At 47.5% G+C, this 26,265-nt stretch overlaps 1 protein-coding gene across 5 annotated transcripts in view; it reads left to right on the forward strand.

The window, feature by feature from the left end:
• LOC119464431 (protein PAT1 homolog 1-like) overlaps positions 1–26,265 on the forward strand; it is a 224,640-nt gene that overhangs the window by 63,537 nt on the left and 134,838 nt on the right. For 4 of the 5 annotated variants that reach the window (XM_049656362.1, XM_049656363.1, XM_049656364.1 and 1 more), the window contains 2 exons: positions 12,304–12,423; positions 20,416–20,517. In XM_049656362.1, coding sequence (XP_049512319.1) covers positions 12,304–12,423; positions 20,416–20,517 — 222 coding nt within the window. Of the gene's footprint in view, positions 1–10,130; positions 10,956–12,303; positions 12,424–20,415; positions 20,518–26,265 lie in introns of those variants that run through there. The other variant, XM_049656366.1, reaches the window with a different exon arrangement.

The raw sequence follows: 26,265 nt of genomic DNA on the forward strand, positions 1-26,265 counted from the left end.
ATGGTTTTGCATCATCCGCCACGGTGGCCGCATTTCGATGGGGGCGAAATGCGAAAACACTCGTGTACTTAGATTTAGGTGCACGTTAAAGAACCCCGGGTGGTCCAAATTTCCGGAGTCCCCCACTACGGCGTGCCTCATAATCAGATCCCATAATTTTGGTTTTGCATCATAGAAGAAATATGTTGGCCTAGTGCACGGGTTCCCACATTAGATGATGCAGGTGAAAACAAAATCAGCGTAGGTGATGCCAGTGTACAGAAACGATTTCTCAAATGGGAATTTAGCCAGGGCTTGCCACTCTGCCTGAAATTGAATGCTTTGTGAAAAGTGAGCAGACGGTTGTGATTCCTCACCAAGGCCTACAAAGAGACCAGAGCAGCCTTTGTGCCCCTATGCACACATACGAGGGTTTATCCAGAAATAAGGTTCCCATCAATGTTACAAATAGACAACATATTTTATTCTCTTAGCAATGTATGTCGTTCAAAAGAAGACACTTTGCTCTATTTTTTGAAATAATTGCCATCTATTTCTACACATTTTTGGAGACGGTGCTCCAATTCAGTATCCCAATGTCATAGAACTCTGCCACTAACCCGTTGAGGAAGCGTTTCACCTCTTCTTTGACTTCATTGTCGCTCCGGAAGCGTTGGCCACTCAAGTGTTCTTTTAACTTGGGGAACAAGTGATAATCGCTAGGCGCGAGGTCCGGACAGCACGGTGGGTGGGACATGACAGTCCACCCAAACTTTTTCAAAAGGTCCTGGGTTTTACGGGAGACATGAGGTCGGGCCTTGTCGTGAAGCAGCGTTATACTGGCGGTCGGTCGTCCTCACCGGCGGTTCTGGATAGCTCGCCTCAGTTTTCTTAGTGTTGCACAATAACTGTCCGAGTTGATTGTTCTCCCAGGTTCCATGAAATCAATCAGCAGTATCCTCTTAAATCCCAAAACACACTGGCCATGACTTTGCCAGCAGAAGGAGTTTGTTAGGACTTCTTTGCGACTGGTGCCCCTGAGTGGCGCCATTGTTTGGACTTTTGTTTCGTTTCGGGAGTGAAATGAAACACCCACGTTTCGTCTCCTGTAACGATGGAGTCCAACAATCCTTCCTTCTTGACAATGTTGAAGAAACTGGCGAGCACAGGCAAAGGCGTTTCTCCTTGTGTTCTGCTGTCAAAAGACGTGGTGCCCATCGGGCACCACACTTGTGATACCCCAATTTCTCAGTCAAAGCTCTTTCCGCTGTACTGTAAGAACTCCCAGGAATCCGAGCAACAAGTTCACGGATGGTGATCTCCTGTTTTGAAGCACTTCGCTTTCGACCATCTCAATAATCGCCAGCGAAACTGACGGTCTTCAACTCCATTCTTCATCATGGACGTCCTTCCGACCGGCACTAAACTCGCCTGCACCACTTTGGGACGTATTGAACGGACATACACTTGTTGCCATACACCTGTCAAATGACAATGAATATCCACTGGTGAAGTCCCTTTGGCGTGCAAAAAGCGAATTACCGAACGAATCTCGCACTTGGCGGGAGCAACGAGGGGCACCTCCATCTCGGACGGCTGCTGAGCCTATACTGAGCGGCGCTGCGAAGCGCGGAATCGAGAGTGGGGGAACAGCTGCGCACAGTGGTGTTACGGGATTTCGCCTCGCACCTTCCCGTGCGGCTGGAGCTCTTAGGGAACCTTATTTCTCGATCGACCCTCGTAGTATGGGGCCCAAGGTCGAATGGGGCACACAAAATCTGAAACATTAGATCACACAAAAATGGAAATGACACCTAAGTGCTGTCCTTTGGAAGGAAACTCTAAGGGTTTGTGAACATGTTGAGGTAACATTTTCATTGCTGAAACAATGAAAACTGTCATGTTGCAGAACGTGTCATTGTGTGATACAGTGACACTACAAACACTATTGGGAGAGCTTTTATCCATGCTCTGGAAACCTAAGTACTTCTAGTGTCTTTCAATACGTTTTTTCTGGTCATGAAATTCCCCCGTAATGCTATAGGAATGTTTCATATAGTGTGCACAGTGTATACACCGTGGCGTTGGTACAAGTAGTAGAAGGGCATTGAAGCAGACGGTGGACGGACGACCCAGGAATTCTGTGCGTATGACTACTTTTACACAAGGATCGACTGCCATTATCGGCGTGTGAATATTGTCAGCACAACGTCCAATTGCCCACCCCATTCCTTGATAGTGTTAAAAACGCGGGAAATCTTGAAACTACAACAATGCATTGTTTTGTCGCTAGGTTCATCTGCGTTTCTAAAAGTGGCTTAACCCTTTGAGGGTCGAATTTTTTTGCCAAATGCGACCCCCCAGGGTCGATCTTTTTCATTGCTAATTTAAATTCTCTGAAAGAACCTATTTCGAAAAAAATAATGGTCCTAATTTTTTTGGGGTGACCGTAAAGTGTGTGACGAAAAAATTGTTTGTGTTGTAAGATACACAATGTTTATTCATGAATAAGATAAGCGCACTGAAAAATGGTTTTGTGCATGTCCGGAAACCGAAACAACTAAGACGCCTTCGTCTTATCGCCAACAAGGTGCGATAGAGCTTTTGTGGTCTCCAAAAAAGAAAACGCAAAAACGGCAGTATCGTTTGTGTATATACACGTCTGCCCGGGAACAGGTGTAATCGCGCCGCGGTGAGCGATAAACGCTCGAGTAACAAGTGGTCACCCTTTGAGAGATTTGAAACCACATAGCCATATATAACTAGATATTTTAGCGTGTGCAACAGGCGGGAGCCGCCGCAGGAGAAAACCGAAACTTGCCGCCGCCGTGCAAGCGCTAGCCAACGCGCCGTTGCCATAAAAAAAAAAACAACAACAAAAAAACGGAGAGGCATTGGCACAAGTAAAACATTCCACGTGTTCCCGTCCAGTGGCAGCAAATGCCAAGTGAAAGAAATGATCTAAAGAGGTGCGCTTTTTAAATGTACAAGCGAGGACGTACGTGTAAGTCATTGACCATTTTGAAGGTGTTCGTGGAGGACGTACAGGTACGTCATTGACCCTGAAAGGGTTAATTCAGATTTTAAAAAGTACACTTAAGATTACTCCACGGTTAGAAACCGGCTACAGAGCAATTGCAGATAGTGCTTCCATGTAATTACGCAAAAAAACATGCGTTGCTGTTTGTAGCTGTTCACATTTTAGTTTCCGAGCACTGTACATTTTTGTCCATGTAGTGACAGCAATGCTTCTTGATATTGACAATGCCTAACATTTGTTGTTTGTGTGCTGGTCCAGTTGCAAAGGTGCCGAAGAAACAAAATCCTTGTTTGGTTCCCTTCCCATCCCTATCTATGAGACAAGTGGAAATGAGTTGTTCCAAGTCGTTGCGTAGTGAGAGACTCTTGTGACCTTCAAATCTTGGCTGCCCATTTGCCTGGAAACATGTTTGCATGTGTGAAAAACATTTTGATGCCGAAGCCATTATTTGTGCAGACATGTGCACTGTGAATGAAGATTGTGCCGCTTAAATATGAGTGATCTTAAGCTCAAAGCAGATGACATTCCATCACACAATGCTGCTGCATATGATTTAAGCACAAATTCATCACCTGCTAAATTAACGTGCGTAAAGTTACCGTTGCATGTGCAGTCTGCAAACATGCTGAAATAAATTAGGGAGAGGCACCTTTCCTGGTAAACGATTTGCACGATCACGCAGCCTCGCCATTGCAGCGTTGCAGATTGATGCCTTTCTACCTAAATCACTTCTGCTGGGGCCACCTTCTGTCCCTATATGAAACTTTCGAGGAAGTTTCCTGACCAGAAGAAAGGTATTGAAGGACCTTGGTTCTAGTGAGTAAAACTACAGAGTTCTTTTAAACTGCTCAGTATGAGCGAGAGTTTTTCACAATTGTGAATCACTGTTTGCCTACAGCTAGCTGCCTTTAGGTAGCTCTAGGGCCATAGTTTGCCACCAGAGCCTATGTGATCATGTGAACAGTCTATTCAGTTGCATATGCCAGCGTGAAAAAGCTAAATAAACTATCACTGTGTCCAGAAAGTTGTGTACGGCATCCAGTGCTATTAAAGTGGACCCTCGAGGGCACTTGTCTTTTCTTATGTCAGTGTTAGCCACGTCAGTCAGCAGCGTTGCCAAAATGTTATGAAATGCTGTGACTGCTCTTATCCTTTGATAAATTAATTTGCTGCGCTATTCATTGTAAAAAAAAAAAAAAAATCCATACTGTGGTGTAGAGCACTGCACAGGCTTGGGCTTACCTAAAGGCCCGGCCTTGCCCGGCCCATTCGACAGGCTGGGCTTGTTATAGTGTCTTTTTGGCAGGCCTGGCCTAGGTCTGATGGCCTCAGACCTGTGCCGGGCATAGGCTTGAAGCCACGGGCAAGGGCCGGGCACTGTTCACTGATCAGTATAGGCCGGATCATTGAGTGCAAGCAGGCGTTCTGAATAGGTCCGAGGCCTTCTTTGCAAAGCTAAAGTGACAAGTTCAAAAAGCTGGCTCTTGATTATCTTAGCTAACAAAATAATGAGAAAGCTCAAGTTCCAATAATTTTTTCCTTTTTACAAAAACAAACTTCGTACCAGGAGATTAAAGAAATGATAATAAAACCACTCTTGATACAATCTGATGGTTGCTGCTTTTTTGATATCACTATGTTACTGCGCTCCATATGATTATTTTATTGCAATTGTACCATTTTACAGCTTTTTATTTTTTGCACCGCATAGCACCATGCTACAGCTTTTCATTTATTGCACCAGATAGACTATTGCTTTATTAGTCACTGCAGTATTCATGGATGGTTTCCACCTTGACCTCTTACCTGCCGATGACGAGTCAACTCGTCATAGCAATGTGTGCCTTCTGGTGCTGATGACGAGTTTACTCGTCCTGATCTTCCACAAAATTTGAAAACTGTTTAAAAAAACTGAAGCCAAAAAACACTTTGCCACTGAAAAAGTATGCTCAAAAGGGCCTCTTTAAAACTGTCTGCTTCATTACAATACAATCTTTACTGGAACCGGAAAATAAATATCATCTGCAAATCGTATAATCCAACATATTATCCAACTAAATCTTATTATTGGGAAAAGGAAAAAAAAAATGTATCATCCCAGAAAACGTCTTACGCAGAATCGTATCAACGAGGTTCCACTATACAAGCGCGCTAGTGCTTTACTGTCATATGTTATGAACCGCGTAGAAAGTTTGCTGAATGTCCTGTAAGATGTATATGTGCCACAACGTTGGCATTTCAATGGAGTAGGGAGCATCTTATGGGTAATGTGTGGGCAAAGTTTCAAGAACATCGGCTAATTATTCGCGTTGCAAATAATTTGTTAAGACTGTGGTTGAAAGCATCATATAGCCGTTATCTGCAATGTTGTTCAGAATCCTGAAAGCACTTTACGTGTTGCCATGTTCACAGTCTGCTGAAATGGGAGTGTGTTAAGTGTAGTGTGTGGTGAAGGACTAAAGCTGTAGGTTTAATTAACTTTAGAGAGTATTACATAATCTTAGCCCCCCCCCCCCCCCCTATTTTCATGCCTTATAGAAGATTTATATGTATCCCTGGTGTCCTTGGTGAACTAAATGAGGCACTCTGTTTAAATTTGTGCAATATAAGGTGCATGCAGTATTGTACGGAATGGTGTTCCTGGAACTAGTTCCTTTTGGGAGGAACGGAGGAACGCCGCTATTCTGTTAAGGGTCGGTGGAACTGTAACGGTAGCTCTTGAGGTCTACGAAGGAGCGGCAGAGGGAACGGCGTTCCTTCTGTAAACGTTCCACAGCATTGAATCGAAGCATGCATGTACGCAGCACATCATGCAGGGTGGGTGGGCGGCCGCGTCACCTGACTATCAGCATGTGCATGTTTTTTTTTTTGAACTAGGCTTCAAGATTGTCATGTGACGCTCTCTCCTGTAGTTTCTTTCCTCTATGCCGGCATGCCGCCCTGCCACAGAGGAATGATGCCGTCAGGATCGCAACGCCGCTCAAGGGACTTCGTGGCGGATGGAAAGTTACTGGTCCTTGCATGACTCGCATTCCTCATGACCCTATTGACCATTCCTGATTTTCATTTCAAGGCGCCTGCTGAGGCGCAGGGAAGCGCGCAGCGCTCAGACCGACCACGTGTGGGAGGGATAGCTGATTAAAAAAAATTAATTAGAATGATTTTAATTTTAAAAATCATATGTAACGTTAATGTAACGACACGTTCCAATCTTCGAAGTGTAACTGGAACGCGTTCGTTTCGCATTAAAGGAACTTCTAACGGGAACTTGTTTCAAGATTGGGAAGAAACGAGGAACGAGATTTCATTCCTGTTTTAGAGGAACGTGTAGAACACTGGTTGCATGTTACAGGGGTTGCATTGGCAAAGTTTAAAGTGTGTAGGTTGATTGCAGCCTTTGCAATAATAAATTACGTATTCAAATGCTCCTGTAACCCCTTAACTCGTCTGACGAGGTAACTCGTCACTACGCAGTGAGTGTCCCCGGGTGCTGATGACGAGTTAAGTCATCGTAAACTTTCCGCAATTTTGCACATATGTATATGTGCAGTTCCTTGTAACCTGGACATATAAATTATATGCAATGACTTTTGCTATTTTTTTTTCAACTAGACCAGTAGATATGCAATAGGCATTCCTGGTATCAATTTTTTAGAAAAATTTTGGGCAAAAGATGCAGGTCTAAAAAAAATCGGCGCTTAAACTTGTTTCGAAATTTGTCATGTGGCAGTTTGGGTTACGTGTGTTTTACGATCGAGGCGGAGCTTTGCAATGGATGGATGTATGCAATATTATATATGTGTGAATAAAATACAGCTATTTTAAAATTTGTGCGAGGTTTCAAGCAGGCATGCAATATGCGGGCAAAGTTTTACAATATAGGCAATATATTTTACAATGTGTTTTACAATGTAGTTTTACAATATTTTACAATATAGGTTTAATAATAGGCATCTGGAAGTTGTCATTGCAACTAACTGTTCAAACGAAACAGCTGCACTGGAAATTGAGCAGTGATTCGGCAAGGTCGCACAAGTCTGCTGGCTTTACAAACCCAGCCTTTGCTTCTCTCAGGTTATTTTAACTGCACACTTGCCCTGTTGAAAATAGCAGTTTTATGCAATGTTTTATTTTCACTGCAGTTTATTGTGCTCTTTGTGCAGTTAATGCAGAAAACATGCTCCAGATTTAACCTCACTCCGCTGTTCGCATTGCATTCATAAACCAGTGTTCAAGTAAATTGCAACCACAGCATGTGGGCATGAATAAGACAACAGCATACACTCGAGACATTTATTGCTCAGTCAACAAACTAATTGGCACGAGGCAGAGGAATGTCCACTCAGTAAATTGTAGACAAAGTTGTTTAGCTGACAACCTTGTTGGCGGGGCAGGGTGGGTATTCTACCGAAGGGCCTGAAAGCTGGAGGGCCCGCGACACTAGGGGATTCCTCTTGTAGTCTTCTGTTTATAAAAAGAGCCATGATGTCATCGCCAAATTTTCTGATTTTCCCACTGCTGTTGCGGTCGCACGCTGCGTCGGGGTTTGGTTCAGAGTGTGTGTATACATGACTGCAGTGCGACACAGAGAAAAAAAATGATGCAAGAAACTCGTTTGGATCTTTGCACCACATCGAATGTGCACAATACCCTCTGGTGCTGCTTCGGAGTCACTACATTAGCCTCTTGACAGCTGTAATTATCCGTGACCCCCCACAAAAGCATCCCAAAATTGCAGCGTTACCTTTCTACTAATGTGCAAGTCCAGCGGGAAGCTTGATAGAATGTTAGAGAGGAGGGGGGAGAGGAGGCATAGAATGGATAGAACCGACGTAATCGCGGAATGAGTGAATAACAACCTTGCCGCTCTTCGCTCGCAGTTCCCATACCAAGGGGAGGGGGGGGGGGGGTATGGACAAAAGGTGACGTGAGACGGCAAGAAAATGCTACAACTATAAACACGACAGCGGTTGCAGGCAAACAGGATAAATTTAAGTTCAAGGTACCGTGCGATATGTTCCTGCTATTTCTTAAAAATAAACACCGTGCAAATTTGTCAAGCGGACAACTTGCGCAGAGCATGCAGAAGCAGAGCTGGGTTAGAGCACACCATAGGGTCCAGGCGACACTATGGAAGCGGTCACACATCAAATCATCACTTCTGTGCCTGCTGTGGTAGATTTGTGGCTATGGTATTGCTTGTGGTCGCGGGTTTAATCCCGACCGCAGCTGCTGCATTTCGACGGGGGCGAAATAAGAAAATGCTGCAGTGTTAAAATTAATTCGGACTCCGCCACTATTGCGTGCCTCATAATCCAATTGTGGTTTTGACACGTACAGCCCCATAATACAAATAAAGTTGCATACTTCTGCCACATCGCGATCTGCTATGTGAGGCAATGAATATGCTCAACCCTCTCAGAGGTTATGAAGTATGGTGAACAAAAACTTTTGCCTTAACCAAACACTTACCCCTGTGTGTTCTGTGTACTACGTAGACCGACAGCAGTGGTGCACGTGAGGCAACGTTTAACATTAACTCACCACTCTTGTGTTGGACTAAACGTTGAAGAAAGAAAACCTTCGTCGTCAACATCACTGCTAATTTTCGTCAGTCGAAGCAAACAGCACAGAAAGCTTCGTTTACATAAATTCCCATAGTGCGTGGGATCTGCATATTTTATTGTAACTGAGATTAGAGTGGCCAACCTCCCAAAAAAAGTTGGGCTCTCTGTGCACATTATAACTATTGAGTTTTATTGTGAAATCTCTGCTTCGATGCCTGCCCCACAAACAGCGACCGCTGTTTTGCCATGGCTTGTGGGATTTCAAGAAGTGCACGGTCACCACTGTGTTTTCTGTTTTGAAACATCCTGAAATCATGTTCAGACTGTGCCAATATGGTGCATGCCCTTGGCAGTCTGATGTCTTCCCTGGAAGGGAACAGCCCCTGGGTTCTTTGCATGGCGAATTTTCCCGCAATTTCCACATTTGCACAATAGAAACAGCACGAACAAGAGAATGCCTGCAGAAACCATCTGGGGCTAACCACCAAAACATATGTGAAAACAAAACCGCAACTATACCATACGCATAAAGTGGTGTACAAAACTTAGTGACCATGACATATTTCCGACTCCTGCAATTGCTTCTGGCGCTTGGAGTGCACAAAAGCAGGGCCTTCAGTATTGGCTTTTGTTTGCCCAAAGGAGCCATTGCAGGGAGTGCGATGCGTGGGGATGCGTGACGCTCACGCGTCCCCTGATGTTGTTTTCCCCGCATGGCTCCCCTCCTGTAATCTGGCTTCGCCGTGTGGCGTTACGGCAGCAGCGTACTACGAGAGATGGCGCTAGTGTTGTGCTGCTAACACCATCCAACGGCGGGGGTTACTTGGGTGCAAAAGGCTTCCTCTTGTGCTTGGGGTCGGTGAGCAGCACGTTTTGCGCGTGCGCCAGCCCGCTTTGCGAGGCTAGGAGCAGGACATCGGTATGGATGAACACGGATCGTTCGAACGCGCCACCGTTCGCATGACCATACACGTGAACGACTAGGCGATAGTGTCATATCATGGGGCAAACAATTTGCTCGCTATCCGGTCGCGGTGAGTCGGACTTCCTTGATTTGTCGCGCGCCAATGTGAATGTTCTATGGATAGTAATTCGGCTAGCATGCATTAGTGTATGAAAGGTGCAGTAAAAGCCCTTTTGATTGTTTGCACTACTGTGTTGCCATTTTTTTGTCCTAAGAGCACGTGTGAGACCCCACATCTGGCGCCAACGTGGGGCGCTTGGGGCATCGAACGATAATTTTGACATTATTGCTCGGTTAGAGACAACCTTTGTTTCAACTGAAGCGTAGTCCGAGCATGGATTTTGATCGCTAGTGGCGGCGGCGCACTTTCTTGACCGAGGCGACGGTTGCTGTAGCGTGTTTGAACTTTTCAACATGCTAAGCCTTTTCGCGAGTGTTTTGAAGTACTCGTTGGTACGAGTGCCACGTGGACTGCATCCTGGGAGAATGAGGCCTAGCGCCCACGGAGCATTGGCAAGCCTGAAGCGAGTGAGTACGGAAATCTCATGGGCAGTACGAATTTCTTATATAAATAGCTTCTGCTATCTCTTTGACTTCGGAAGTCATGGCTCTGGGAGCCGGGTGGCCGCGGGCCACGGGTGCCGCTACGAGCTGTTCGGTATTACAGCCTGGCACCGGGCGCTCTGACATCGTCTGTGACGGTGGGCGCTGTTAAATTGGATGGTGCGTGCACTGAGCGGGGTAGGACCACCTCTCAGAGCTAACGTCTCCTCGCGGCTGCCTGTTCTTGTGCCTATTTTATGTGGTGTTTTCAGATACCGATTGTTGTCATGGTATTAGGCATAAGGCTTTACGAAGATGCCTGTCGCACGTGGAGGGACACAACCTGGTGGACCGTGGGGTTGAGGTGTCGCACTTTGCTTCCCTCATTCTAGTTAGCCTCGCTTCAATTGAAATTACTCATTCGACTCAAGAAAGCAAGCTTTGTTCACGTGAACTTAGCATCTGAAATGCCGCCCAAAATTTTATTAGCCGAATTGAACATCGTACCACGTGGGCGAGGCACATGCAGAATTCCTCTTCCTTGCACTACTTTAGTGTTTGTCGAGTGCGTTGAGTGTACGCATCGTGAGTGGAGTCACCCTTGTTTGCTGTCACTTGCACATCGTCTGCGCTGCTGCCCCGGTTTACGATAGAGCCACCCCAGGCGATGGAGATGCGTGTGGCAACTTCGGCGCAGCGACTTCGGCTATCGCCTGTGCCAGACTCACAACCCTTGGTGGCTGGGAAAAGAGCCGGCAATCACCAACGGCTTCTGCGGCTCTTGCCAGCAGGGCGCGTCAGCGCGAGCAACGCTTGCTCGTGCCAACTCCGCCATTTCCGGATCTTGGCCTGGAGTCGTGCTGTGAGTCTGCAGAGCTGCTCCTGTGAACAACAAATGGCAGCGGTGTGCCCCAGAGACATTAACGGCGTGCAGGTTGTGGACAATGCGTGGACATTTCCTCGGCGCAGCCACTGCCGCATGTACTACCCTTTCTTCGTGACGCACGCGTTCTTAGACTGTGCGATATGTTTCGCCGGAGTATGTGTAGTGATTTAAGGTTGGGGGGGATGTGGGGATGTGCGACTCTCATGCGTCCCCTGATGTTGTTTTCCCCACATGGTTCCCGTCTCCTGTAATCCGGCTTCGTCAGTGTATTGTAGTGTAGTGTAGTGGCATTACGGCGTCAGTGTATTATGAGAGATGGCGTAGTGTTGCGCTGCTAACGGCACCTAGCGGCTAGGTTACTTGGGTGCAAAAGGAGGAAGGCGCTTCCGCTTCGGCGTGGGAGCTTTGGGCAGCGCAGACCTTTCGTGCGTGCGCCGACCCGCTTCGCGGGAACGTCTCGAGAATGCTTAGGAGCACGACACCGGAATGGACGAACACAGATCGTTTGCTCGCTATCTGGTCGTGATGAGTCGGACTTCCTCGATTTGTTGTGCGCTCATCGGCATAGTAATTCGGCTAGCGTGCAATAGTGTATAAAAGGAGCAATAAATGCCCTTTTGATTGTTTGCAGTACTGTGTTGTCATTCCTTTGTCCCAAGGGCACGTGTTAGACCCCACAAACTGTATTGCGGCGAAGATGACTTTAGGGAACCGGAAATAACTGCAACTAAGCCGAGACGCTTATTAAGACTGATGATTGCCTACTTCCATCATTTCGGGATCGGGCCACGGGTGGTGCTTGACAGGCTTAACCGTGAGAATACACCTATTGTCTTCATACATAGCAAAGTATAAGAGTGAATTTGCCACAGCACCACTAAGTTTACGTGACCACCAAGTTCAAACGCTATGCAGAGTGTGGCAGCATTACAGAATGTCGACGTATTAGATAGGAACATAATACATAGGAGCCAATGGGCTGGAGGTTGGGTTTGCAAAGATGCAACATAGCAGCCAGGAAAATGCAATAGCGAGGAACGTATCAGTGGTGTTCCACTGTATTTGCTTGACACTCTGATTCGAGTTCTTGTAGCGAACACTGTGGCAAGGGATAATTTAATTTGATACATAGCACAAAGCTTGTTTTCCCTAAATTGATAAAAATAATGTGTGGTCATCTACAAGGAAAAGAAAATATAACATGAGAACTTTCATCATCATTTTAAAGTAAAGGTTCTTCTGTCACCTGCCATGTAATCAGAAACAGCAGTATTGTGTTTTTTGAGCTGTAGTTTACTGCCAACACCTGAACTCTTGTTTTCAGGGTTCCCCGAAGACGGAAACAATCTGGACACCGAAGGCAGGATATCCACCTGCTGATGACAGACTTTCTTCCCTCATATGGAAACTACAGCAGCAAAGCTCCACACAAGTTTTGCCCCAGGTGAGCCCTTTCTAGCCATTTTCAGATGACCATTTTGATATATGAAAGCATTGTCAGAGAGAAACTTTCAGGAGAAACTTGTGTTAGCCAGGCATTAATATCCATATCCCAGTTAGTGTATTTCAATATTTGCTCAGCACATGCGTCCATGCGAAGTAGTGCTTTTTCTTGTTTAATTCTTACGGCTTCACCTTCTGACAACCTTTATCTCTTAACAGTTATGCTTTAGCCGAGGTGATGTTTCTATGCTATGGTTTTTGCAATCACTTATATATATATATGTTGTTCTTTCCAATGAAGATTTAGTCGAGAGTTAACGCTTATCCTGTCTTCTGCCTTTGTCTGTGTTCTTTCGCGCTTAAACCAAGAATATGTTACCATACCAACTTGCCCAACTGTCCATCCTTTTTCAGTCTTATAGCTTCGCAAATGTTCCTGTAATTTGATCTTCGGATATCCCAGGTTCTGGTCTTCTGTAGCTGCTTTCTATGAAGGTGTGCGATAGATGAAAATTGTGTCCGTTGTACTGAGGTATGCTTTGACTAAAACCACTGAAGGCTAAAACACTTTCACACAATTTGCAAGCAGAGTTAACTGGAGCCTTTAACAGTCAGCCACTTCTCTACACCAAACACACTTCTCATTAGACGGGAGACTGGGGCGCTGTCGTGTGCGCGTGCATGAGAGACACGCTCTGTCTCACCATGCGCGAGTCGTTGCTGGCGCCCTCCTAACGGCGATACGATCAGGTGCTTGGGAGGGTACCTCCCAAGAGTACTTGTAACTCGCATGTGGAGAGCTCCGAAAACATATCCTGATGCGTGTGAAACAAATATAGATGTGTTTCCACTGCCTGTCGTAGTAAGGCTTCATGCGGACTATGTGTATGACCTCTGCAAGGTTGTGCAGTTTTGGTCGCTCTTGTTCGTGAGGGATGACTTCGTAATTCAGGTCACCTACTCGGTGAATAACTTTGTAAGGACCAAAGTAACGGCGAAGGAGTTTTTCGGTTAGTCTGCGACTACGCACTAGTGTCCATACCCACACTTTATCACCTGGCTGGTGCCTGAACTTCTCTGCGGCGCAGTTTGTAATAGCTGGTGTCCCTACATTGTTGCTGGCGCACACGGAACCGTGCCAAATGCTGGCGTCCACGGACGACGGCGTTTCTAGTGCGTTGCGGGGGATGGGGATGCGACGGCATCCACAGGCGACGGCATCCACAGGCGACGGCATCCACAGGCGACGGCATTCCTAGCGCGGTCGGGGGATGGGACGCGTCGGCGTCCACGGGCGACGGCGTTTGTAAATTGCGCAGCTTCGATGGCTTCCACGTTGCCAAGACATTCCCGTTGCAGCAGCATCAAGGTGTATGGGGACGGGTTGCTAACAAAGATAACGCTGGAGCCCTCAGGGATTTCTACGGTTGCCAAAGCTAGTAGCAGACCTTTTCGAGTGCAAAAGTGGTCAGACGGAGAAAGTAGTGCAGCGGCGTTGGAGAGGCCGCTGCAGTAGGCGGACACAACCATTGAAGAGTTTGGGGGGATTTTGGTGTCATCTTACGAGTAGCTTGTTCGAAGCTGAAGAACTGTCGGCCAGCCTCAAGTCTGACAACATCGAGAGTTCTATTTCGGCGCATGCGCAATAAATCACGGCATTGTGGTGGGAGAGAAAATCCAAACCTAAGATAAAATCATGCGAGCCTGAGTAAATAATGACGAATTCGACGGCATATATACGTCCTCAATGACAATGAGTGGTGCGCGCCGCTATGAGGTGAATATGCTGGGCGCTGGCTGTATGGAGGGATACTCCAGAAAGTGGTGGCATCACTTTTCTAAGCAAAAGGCAGAGTTTCGCCGCCATAACGGATGTGGTGGCTCCAGTATCCACAAGCGCAGTTGCACGAATACCGTTCAGAACCACCTCTATCACATTAGATGGGCTTCGTTGAAGGCTTTCAGGTTTCGATAGCGTCACAGGCCTTGCCTCGCGGACTGCGACTAGTTTTCCTCTTCTCGAGCGACAGGACGAAGCCGCATCGGTGATAGTGAGCGACGACATGGAGAAGGCGAACGGCGGGTCTCGGGCGTACTGACGGTGACGAGTCAGAAGGCGGGTCAGAAAATGGGCGGGGAGAACCAACAATACAACTTGTCGTGTATGATGTGTCGCTAGAAGGCTGCACGCGATTGCAAAAGTGTACCACATGGCCGGCGTAGCCACTAGAGCACTGCACGGGCTCGGGCTCACCAGAAAGCCCGGGCCGGGCCGGGTAGAGCAGTTTTTTCGCGGGCTCGGGCTGGGCTCGGGCACGGCGTGTGCTTTTTGACCCGGGCCCGGGCCTTGGCTCAGGTTTTTTTACGCAGGCCCGGGCCGGGCTCGGGCTTTCTGGTGGTGTGTATGTAACGTGCAGCGAGTTATTCTCGGGCGTCTAAACTCTAAAAAACATGTATTTTTTGGTCTCGGGCCAGGTTCGGACCGGTTTCGAGCCGGGCTTGGGCCGGGCTCGGGCCTAAGGTAGAGGGGTGGCGGGTCGGGCGGGTAACGTAGATTATTTCCGGGCCCGGGCCGAGCCCTGGTCTCGCCATAAAAGTTTTGATCGGGTTCGGGTGGGCCGGGCCGCCCAACGTAAGAACGGGCCCGGGCCGGGCTCGGGCTGAAAAAATCGGCCCGTGCAGTGCTCTAGTAGCCACACCCAAAGCATATTGGTCGATCGTCTGATGTGCGCCACCAATTTGCTGTGGCAAGTCCCATCTATGTCACAGGAGGCGTCGTACGGGGTGGCTAGTAGAATTGTCGCGCGGCGGGCTGCAGTCGGGGTTCAGACACGACATTGGCGTAGCTGAGAGGCGCACATTGTGGATGTGCTTGGGGCCTGGCGACGACATTGGTGTAGCAGAGTGGTGCAGGGGCATAGATGTGTGGGAGCCTGGCGATGACTTCTGTGTAGCTGAGAGGAGCCACAGCAGGAACCTTTTGGCGGGGCGCAGGCAAAGCCACGTTGATATCTTGCTCAATCGTACGGCAGAGCGGGGACACAAAACTCGAGGAGGGCTCCTGCATATTCTGCGGCTGCGCAAAGGTCATCAATGAGAGTTGGGGGGGCAACCTCCTCACGGACAACGCCTGCATTTCCTTGAGCAACGCTGACTGGTCTCAAATCGTAGCCAAACCAGCGAGGGGTTTGTCACGCGATGAAGAGCGACTGATCAACGACCGCTCCTCTGCAACTCTTCGTAGCTTTAGCACAGTGTGATGATTTCAGCCATGGGGCAAAGGTTCTTGGTGCGTAACATGTTGCAGGTGTCGTCTTCTATTCTTTTGAGCACATTGCTGATCCGATCAGACTCCGCCATAGTCGAGTTCACTTTATTGTAAAGGTCCAGAATGTCTTCAATATAACTTGTGCAGGATTCACCCGGCTGCTGAGCATGTGCCCGCAAACGCTGCTCGGCATGCAGCTTGTGAACAGCGGGGCAACCAAATACATGATCTGCAAGGGCAGTCTTGAAAGCGGACCATGTCAGGAAATCTGCTTAGCAGTTGTTATAAAATAGGCTGGCGACACCCGCGAGGTAGAACAGCACATTGTTTAGTTTGGCTGGTTCGTCCCACTCGTTATGTGCACTTACCCTCTCGTGCAACGTCTCGTGCATTGTTAGCCAGTCCTCCACGTCAGTGTCATCCATGCCAGCGAAGATGGCAAGGTTGCGCTGACGAGGCACACCAGGACATGTGGTCGGTGCCAGAGGAGGTGGTTGCTGGGAGGCGTCCTGTGGCATAGGAGATGGCAGGGTACAGAATTGAAGTTCTATAGTGGATGTTTTGAGGGCACAGCACGCTCCACCGAGTTAAGATGTTTATTTGATGGAACTAGGAGCAGCGCAGTGGCGACAGTGTTGGTGGGGGACGGACTCGGAGTACGAGCGGCGTTCCTGGGCCAAGCACTGAAGAGGACGACCCACTAGAAAGTGCTGGAGAGGATGACCACTACAGTCAACAATGATTTTCTGGACACCCAATTTTTCAGACATGCCCCATAATTCGGGTGCCTTCACGGCACCGCCACGTACCCCATAGAGTCAATGTATAAAAACGTCTGAAATTTCGGACGCAAAACACCTTCGCTGTCTGATTTTCCTGACTTTTTGCCATGACCGCAGGTCCGAAACGGCAATAATTGTAGCCACCACCGCAGCCATTTTGATTAGCTCACCTCCTCGAAACTGAGCTCTCCGCTGGCAGCTGCAGCCACCACTGCGGCAACGCTAGGCCTAGCTACTTCGACGTTCTCCACCAAGCTTCTTTCTGTTTGGTGCTGCGTTTTTAATTGGAACAATTTGCCGCAGTTAGCAATGGAGCCGACTTCGCCTTTGTAATCCTCGCCAATGTCTTGGAAGCGCACAAAGCATGACGCGTTGCATAATGCCGGTTCCCAAAAGTCAGCTTTACCTCAATACTGCAGTGTTACGCAATGAAGCATACTAAGAGTGGGAAGGTACAATTATCATGGGACACGGTATGTATTCCTTACATACGGGTGCACCTGCCGTCTGCTACCACAGTAGGAGCTACGATATGCCTAATAAATGTACTGGCAGGCTTTCAGAGCTATTTCAGATGTGCCTGTGGCGATATGAGCCCTTGGGGGCAGTAAAAGGCATGCATTAGTTTTTTTCGGACATTTTTGCTGCCCCTCAGGAGTCCGAAAAATCGGACGTTGACTGTATACCGTTTCAATCCTTTGCTACAATATAGTATCTAAGATACATGTAACGTGAGTACTGCCTGGCCCTGTGCAACAGTACACAGCAAGAAAATGCTACATGATCATGGTGAAAGCCCTATTCAGCTCATTCCAGTACTGCAAATACATGCATGCTCATTTCACAGCTATTTTAACGCACATAATGGCCAAGCACACACTTGTTGACTTCTCCTCTCACGGCACATAGCGTAAATTCACAAAACACCAGTACATATAGGTGTAAACGGCGACATGGCTGGCCATGCCTAATGTTGAATTCCAATGGCAGATCGTGAGCGCTCGGCCAGATCACGAACAGAGCGCGTCGCTCCGACTCGGATCGCTCCCACCAGCTCGCACCAAATCTGCGAATGGAATGCATGCGCTCCCGCGGGGGCACTTAGTACACGGAAATGAATTGAGAGGGCGCTGAACTAGAGGTAAAATAGAGAGAACAACAACTTGGTGGCGCAGCCCACCACACCGCTTCAAAGGAGATGCTTATAGCATCCATCCACTCATGTGCATCGTCCCAGCATTCTCTGGGTTTGTTTTCCTTCTGGTATTTCGCGCGAGCATCGCACGTGTTGGCGCGCTTGGGCTGTACGGTACCTCGTCGTCCGAGTATCGCCGAGCGACATCCTCGACTAACCCAATCACTTTAGGCCTCTTTGCAGGCAGGCGAAACACCACATCAAACGCCCGTTGACACACAGCAGCGTCACATTCACTGTCGGTGTCGGTAGAATCATCACTGGACTTGGAACTTGTGTCCGAGTCGGAGCTGTCACTATCTAGTAGCATGAACAAAAGCGCACGGCGCGTCGCAGCATCCATGCAGTCCATGTTTTCCATGTCTACTGCCCGCGACCGGAAACAGGCGACCATGACAGGAAGCAGAGGCGGGTGAAGGAAATACGTCACGCGGACTTCCGGTGAAATCTGCCGATTTCGGCGGAGCAGATATTTTTGCTCCACAGAGCGATCCGGAATCGGCGGCTGGTCCCAATCTGCCATTGGAACACACAACTCGCGCTCCCATTCTGCCATTGGAATAGACTTGCTCCACACAGAGCAGAAATACTTGATCTGGATCTACCATTGGAATTCAACATAAGTAATTTGGAAAATGGCCTTCGTATGTTAACAAGCGAGAGCAGCTTCTGCCCCCATTCCCTCCATTCTCTTGCGATCCTGTGTTATGATTGCTTTGCGATAAAGAATGATAAACAATTCAAACGACGAAAGGTCTTGAGCCAATTGGGGCCATGAAGACTTTTGGTCTCAAAATGCTATTGTTTGGTCTCAATCTCGTCGCCCACTGAAATCTTTCATTGTGAAAAGAGGCTTAGAGACGCATATGCTGTTGCACAGGAGCTTTGAGCGATCTGAGTGTTTGAATGCTCTGGATGGTGTTGTCACTGCGTCTCTTTTCTGTGCCACCCAAGGAAAAAATGAAATAAAATATGAATATATAAATAATAAATAAAATAATATTAAATATTAAATTGAAAGCGTGGCAATCTTTCCATTACATATCTGTACATCTTAAAAACCTTTGTACTTGCTCGAATCGTCACACTTGCAATCTTGTTAATAGATATCTCTGCACAATGTTGTATTTTCTCGTCTTAATTGCATATGAAATACGCGCACACACACACTCACACTCACTCTCTCTCTCTCTCTCACACTCCTTGTGGTTTTCTCTATAGCTGCGCAACACTCCCAAACACAGATATGCTCATCGCCGTCTACATGCACCTCGCCATAGAAAGCGTCCTTCGCCCCCTCGCACCGACGAGTCAATGGGACCATTGTCCCCTCCTGCGCCTGACGACACCGCAGTTACTATCCCGCTTCGCCGCAAATAAAAAAACAAGAAAAAAAAATCTTCGTCTACGTACAAGTAAAAATTGTAATGAAATAAACTATCCTAGGTGTACGCGCGAAAAGTAAACACACTTACAAATATTTAAAACAATAATTACACTCGGCGTGCGTACTCGAGAAAAGAAAAAAAATACTACATAAACAACACTTGCAATAAGCTGGGCTGGGACCAGCTTCTTTTCGTGCACTGGCCATAAAGAAGCTAGCCCACTGAGGCTACGCATTTTACTGAGGGCCTTCGGTTGCGGAAAAGTCCGTCGTCCGGTGCGATATGACACAAGTGACCGTTTCCTCAGATTGTACCGGTGCGTGGTCCAAATGCGGTCCGTTGCCCCGAGGGTGCCCTGTTGCTTGCGCGCAATGCCACTGGGCACTGGCGCGAGCTCATTGAACCGTGACACAAAGGCCTTCAGGTTGGCGATATGGGCATGGATGAGTTTTCCCGAAGGGGGATCCTTCAGCAAGTACATGAGCGGAGATCAAACTTTCTCTACGCGGTACGGACTAAGCCACTTACGAGTGAGCGAGGCTGAGAACCCCTTGGTCGCATCGCTAAGAGCGTGGTTGCGCTTCAGGACAAGATCACCTACCTTAAATGAAAGATGGCGACGCTTCCGGTCGTACTGAGCCTTCTGCTGGGCCCTGGCTGACGCCAAACTCTGCCTGTACCACCATAAAAATAAAAGCAAAAGAGGAGCACACGAGAGCTACAGAGCCCTCCCTAATGACTGTAGAATGCGCTAGATAAAAAAACGAAAGTTGTAATACCAAAACTTGTCAAACAAGTGTTTTTTATGTGGTGAAAGCTTCATGCAAAATCATGAGTCGACAACTGGCGTATCCACTTTCGGGTCGATACAACAACTAAAATGGGGAAAAAAATAAGTACTTATAAGTCACGCATATGCAAGTATTATATATATATATTTGAAAGCTAGAGACATGCGACACGAAATCGGACAAGCACTATTTTGGACCAGCCTCGCCCTACCTTGCAACACTACATCATGAGTCCTTGAGCTTATAAAACAATTTCTTCACCCAATTCTGCCATTCTGTTTTACATGTCTCGCTTTTTGTGCCGGACATTTGATGTAATTTTATTTGCATGCTGGCGCGTATAGTGTACAGGATCCAACTGGAGGGTCAAGGCAAAGGGTGTGGATCAGCTTGCGAAAGTCACATACTTCACTGTGCATCAAGCATTTTTTTGCGCTTGAGCAATAGGCTCACAGTTTCCTTGAAAAGAATGTAGACTTGAAATATCAGAGGCTGTTATGTTGTGGGTAATGTTCTGTAGGTGTTTTTGTGATTTCTATATAAACATTGTCATTTTTTCATACATGGAGGCCGTTCCTGGGAAATCATCCTTGCCCCCCAATGTGCACATGTTGGAAGAGCTGGAAAGGGATATGCTGTATTCTGGTGGCAGCCATCCAGTGTCTATTGGGGTGAGTGTTTTGACATTGTACCTTTAGGCTTACTTTAAGAGTGAAACCTGAAATCTATGTGCGTAATGGGAACGTGGCATGCACCAAACAGTAGATCACACTAGCCTGCAAGTACAAATCTGCGTCTTTTTATGTATCACTTCAGCATCACTTCAGCAAAGAAATAACTACACCACAGTATAATTGTTTCTTGTGTTTTAGAGGGGGGGGGGGGGGCGCACATAGAAGTACAGAATTAAATCTTTTCTGTGGTTAAAGGAAAACTGGCCTGTGTTTGCACTGGAAGAGGCTTGTTCTATTGTGGGGAAAGAATACATAGGTCATTTTTTAGTAAATTTTTTTTTTGCTTGTACGCCGCGCCACAATTTGTGGACTGAATGAATTTGGGAGATTCAAGAAAATGGAAACTGAAGCAAAGAAGACGAGCTGAGGGCAGGTGTCACAGGAACTGGAAAAAAAAAAGAAAGGAAAGAATGAAATGAAGTCCTGTGTGGAGATTATGTGGAGGAGCACGAGCAGAGAAGCCACGGTGGCAGCCGGACAAGTGCACCGCTCTGAAAGAAGAGCTTCTGCCGTCGTTCCTGCTGCGGCCGTGTGACCAGGGTGTGCCTACTCGGGCCAGATGCGGAGGCCTGTTCTCGAACCAAGGACGAGGCCTGCTGAGCAGCTCCTGGCAGGACGCAGTTGCTGAGGGCCATTCTTGGTCTAGGCCTACCGAGGCGCTGCCCGCATGGGCCGTCCCTGGGTCGCGGTCCTCATGAGTTGCGGCCAGACATCGCCGTGGTTCTCAACGTAGGAGGCAGGTGCTGCATGTGGTAGTGCAGTCGTGTGCCGGCGACGGTTCCAGCCATAGCAACCGTGCCACCTCTGCCTCGGCTCGCCTCGACGACCGTGCCGCACAACGACGAGCAAGCTGTCACGACCCACGAAAACTGTGAGACGATAGTCTAGGTCTTTTGAATTCGGAGCGCGCCGAACGTTGGTGTGGGACTGTTTTTTGTAACTCCCTGTTGCCCTCTGATCTGAGCATCGCGTCTGCCTGTCACATGTAGCTTGATGTATGACACTGCTTTTTTTCCTCTTCTTTGCCCATCGTTTGTGTGAAATATTAACTTCAAAGAATTTTTTTTTTGCCTGAAAGGTACGGCACGCGCCAGACATCTAAAAGAGCTACCAACCAACCGACCCAACCCGGCCCGACATGACCCGACCTGACCGTTGTGGAATGGCAATTCCATAGTTGGAATGATTTCAGAAGCCTTGCTCATTTTTGAACATACAGAATGAATTGATGGCACCCGTTAGGCAGATGGAATGGGAATGGAAAGGGATTCCAGAATGGTAGTTGGAATAGAATGGGCGCATAGCCCTTGAGCTCTAAATATTGATTTTAAGACGCTACAAAACTGATACTTTTGCTAAGTAGAATAAGCTAGATTTGGCCAATTTAACACGTTTGTTAATTGTAACTCCTTACTGGCTCTTTCAGTATCTACCTATCAGGGACTACCTCTGCCACGGTAATTATAAACAACATGGTATTTTATGCACTCTACACTCTGGAAACCTTTGTGCATTACAACGTTGAAGTGCATTTACCCCTTTCAGATGCCGTTCTTAATTTTTCATGCGAAATTTTTTTTTTTTTGCTTCATACCTCCTTTACATGACCAGACAAGACCAAATGACAAGGTTGTTGAGAAAAAACAAACAAGTTATTTTTTACGAGAGTGTACACAGTTGTGTACAATGAGTCTCAATGTTCATGAAAGCGGCATATTGATTTTAGTTGTGAAATGGTAATAAGTGACTCCTCTTCTTGGTGTTGGCACACTGGCACATGGCACTAAATATTCTTGAGCGACCCTTGCAGCCTTTGCAATTTCACCTGAACAAATCTACTTGTTCTGAGCTTCAGGCCAATGCTCAACGGCATCATACTGGGCATCTATGTTTGGCTGCTGAACATCTTTTTTCCTGGAGAAGTTCATTCGGCACGTTTTGAATTTCATGTGATAGTTTCCCACGCTTCCTTATGCTCGGCACAGATGTAATGAATGCCTCTCCAACCTGTAGTCAGAAGTGCATCAAAGCTAAGAGCTTTGTCCTCTATCCTTCTGGATAATCCTTGACACACAATTGATAATGCTCATTTACATGCATTATCAAGCTTTGTACAGATTTGTGGCCATGCACCAATTTCACTGCTGCCAGAGTACTCTTAAGAACAAGGCAGGATACGTTATGTACGTACAGTCTTAAGAATTTCACACATTTGAAAAATTTGTAAAGATCGTAGGGCATTTGAGAGAAGTAGAAAAAAAGTTGTATTTGCTCGCAATTGCCGTGGGCCTCTCGATTTGAGCACTCTTTACTGTCGGTGCCGTGGAGTGGTGCCGAGTGACATGATGCACATTCCACACTTATGTCATTTGCGCAGATTGGCCTTATAACGAGCTAGCGATAACCCACAGAAACTGCCTGCCATAAACATGGAAAAGGCGTCCTGTTTTCAGGAAGAAAACTGGAAAGCAATACTTTCTAAGCAATAGATTTCCATTAAGCACAGTATGTTACCTTGCATGTACCACTGCTGTTTGTCTGCATAGTACTCAGAACACGGGGAGACATGTTTGCTTGAGGTGTTGTGGTGTGGTTCACAACCTCTCAGAGGATTGAGCATTATCATTGCCTCACATGGCATATTGACAGCTCATTAGGCTTGTTGTTCGAGAACAGCTCCAAAAGCTTCAGGTGGCTCCGGCATCGGTACCGTGACTCGCTCTGGCTGAGGTCGTCCGGGAGGAAATTAGGTAGGCACTCCAACTTCCAGAGCGAAGCGAGACATAACAGCCCGATACACGGCAGCCACAGCCTCGCATGTCGTATGTGGAAGTTGAGAGAAGTTCGTTGTCCCAGACTTTTCGCGGTATGAGCGACGTCCCGGACTTTCATGCTCTGTGCGCGCCGTGGAACAAGCAACTGGCAACTTCAGGCCTCGCCGCACGCCATTCATGGCTGAAGCACGACCACCCTGCAAGTGCGACGTATGGCGCACTGCAGACCGGAGGCCCCTGTGTTTTCATTGCGGTGAAGCCAATTACCTCTACAGAGCTTGCAGCCTACGCGCTTCGTCGTCTTTCATGGCGCCGACCTTTGCGCGCGCCGTCCTGCGGTGCGGGAGCCCCACATCATTGTGTCAATATTGCATCTTGGCAGAAGTGTTAAACTTTAATTGAATTATAGGACTGTACGTGCCAAAACTACGATTGCATTATGAGGCACGCCATGCCATAGTGGCAGACTCCAGAGTAATTTTGACACCCTGGTGTTCTTTAACATGCACTTAAATCTTAGTGCACTAGCATTTTCGTATTTTCCTCCCATTGAAATGCGGCTGCCATTGTCGGAATTGAACCTGCGACCTCGAGCAATGCCATAGCCTTCAAGCTACCGCGGCAGGCACAGAAGTGTTGATTTCGTGTGCAACTGCTTCCATAGTGTCGCCTAGACGCTACAGTGTTATAATGGGGCTTTTCATCTGCACGCCCTGCGTCAGTTGTCCGCTTGACAAATTTGCATGGTATTTATTTTTCTGAAACATCAGAAGCATACCGTACCGTACCTTCAGTTTGCCCGCAATCTGTTTCCTTGCCTTCTCCCGTCATCTCTTCCCTCTCCCGCCCTCTCCCCCTGTATAGGAACTGTGAGAGTGGCAAGGCTGTTATTCACTCATTTCGCGACTGCGTCGGTCCTACCTATTCTCTGCCTCCTCTTCCCCCTCCTCTCAACAGTTCTGTCTACATCCCCTCTGGAGTAGAACGTTAGTATAACGATAAGCGCTGCAGTTCCTGCAATGCTTTTTAGGGGGGTCACGGATAATTACAGCTGTCAAGAGGCTAATGTGGTGACACTCAGGTAACTCCAAAGGACATTATGCGTGTGTGACACGATGAAAAGATTCAAACGAGTTTCTCACGGCTACTTTCCTCTCTATCACGCTCCTGCCACGTATGTGCACCCTCTGAACTACCCCCCCAACGCAGCATGCAAGAAAGCAGCAGCAGCAGCTGCTGAGTACAAGTCGAAGGAAGTGGCAAAGAAAGCTTTTCCAGACCTTCACATACTAGCACCGACATGTCATTTGTGCTGGAATATTACTTTGAAGCTTCCTTTAATAATAGTAAACTATACTATATATCTTGATTTCTGTGTACCTAAGTTACTGATAAATTACTACATTCTTGTTATACAATGCTAGGAGATTCCCAAGCATGTGCAGCACCGATTTTTCTTGCCCAAAATTTGCTAGCATTGAAGTTCAAAAATTTTTTGATATTCAATATTTCATTCAAAAATTATATTCAGTGTTCACTCACCCCTATCAAATGTTAATAATGGTCCAAATTATTCCGAAGTCCCCCACTACAGCGTGCCTCATAATCAGATAGTGGTTTTGGCACGTAATATCCCATAATAAATTAACCTAAGCTCATAGTAAAAAAATACTTTGAGTTGCTCTAGAGTACAGCAAACAATACTAATTTGACAGAGCAATAAATTGGGTTAGTGGATTCATTTTGATTCCTTTTAAGAATGTGCTGATTCAAAAGAAGTCGATAATAAGTTGGTTGCATTCTCGTAACTTGCACGCAGATTCTGAAGCGTCCTATATATTCCCAGGCAGTGAAAGACTTTCCCGTGCCAACGTGCTCCAAGGACGTTCGCAGCTTCTTGGGCCTCTGCTCCTACTTTTGTCGGTTTGTCCGCAATTTTGCGGACGTTGCACGCCCTCTTACTGAGCTCCTCAAGAAAGACGCTGCCTTCACTTGGGGCCGTGAGCAAGCTGCTGCTTTCACTGAGCTGATCCGGCTGCTTACTTCCCCTCCCATTCTCGCTCACTTTGATGCATCAGCTCCAACAGAAGTCCGTACTGATGCCAGCGGCCACGGTATTGGAGCTATCCTGGCCCAGAAACAACAAGGACAAGAACGTGTTATTGCTTACGCCAGCCGTCTTCTTTCCCCTGCTGAGCGCAAATATTCTATCACTGAGCGCGAGTGTCTGGCTCTCGTTTGGGCAGTGGGAAAATTCCGCCCCTATTTGTACGGCCGGCAATTCACAGTCATCACTGACCACCACGCTCTGTGCTGGCTTTCTTCCCTGAAAGATCCTTCTGGGCGCCTTGGCCGCTGGGCTCTGCGCCTTCAAGAATACAACTTCTCAGTTGTATACAAGACCGGCCGGTTACACCAAGATGCGGACTGCTTGTCGCGCCATCCTATCGACCCACCTGACGTTTCTATGGCCGAAATTCCTGTCACCGTTCTCTCTTTGAGTGCTTTTGACAATATCGGAGCGGAACAACGGCGGGACGACTTCTTAAAAGACCTTATTCACCGGCTGACTTCAACGACGCCCGATCCTTCCCTTCGAATGTTTGAACTCCACGATGGCATATTGTACCGCTGTAACATGCGCCCTGACGGCCCTGACCGACTCTTAGTTGTCCCTTCGCATCTGCGCCGGACTGTTCTCGCCCAGCTTCATGATGTGCCGACTTCCGGTCACCTTGGCGTGTCACGGACTTACGACTGCGTTCGTCGGCGCTTTTTTTGGCCTGGTCTTTACCGTGACGTCTGCCGTTACATCGCTGCGTGTGACCTTTGTCAACGACGTAAAAAGCCGACGACACTCCCTGCTGGCCGCCTTCAACCACTTGACGTGCCATCAGAACCATTCTTTCGT

Source organism: Dermacentor silvarum, chromosome 9 (assembly GCF_013339745.2).
Source record: "Dermacentor silvarum isolate Dsil-2018 chromosome 9, BIME_Dsil_1.4, whole genome shotgun sequence".
NCBI lineage: Eukaryota > Metazoa > Arthropoda > Arachnida > Ixodida > Ixodidae > Dermacentor > Dermacentor silvarum.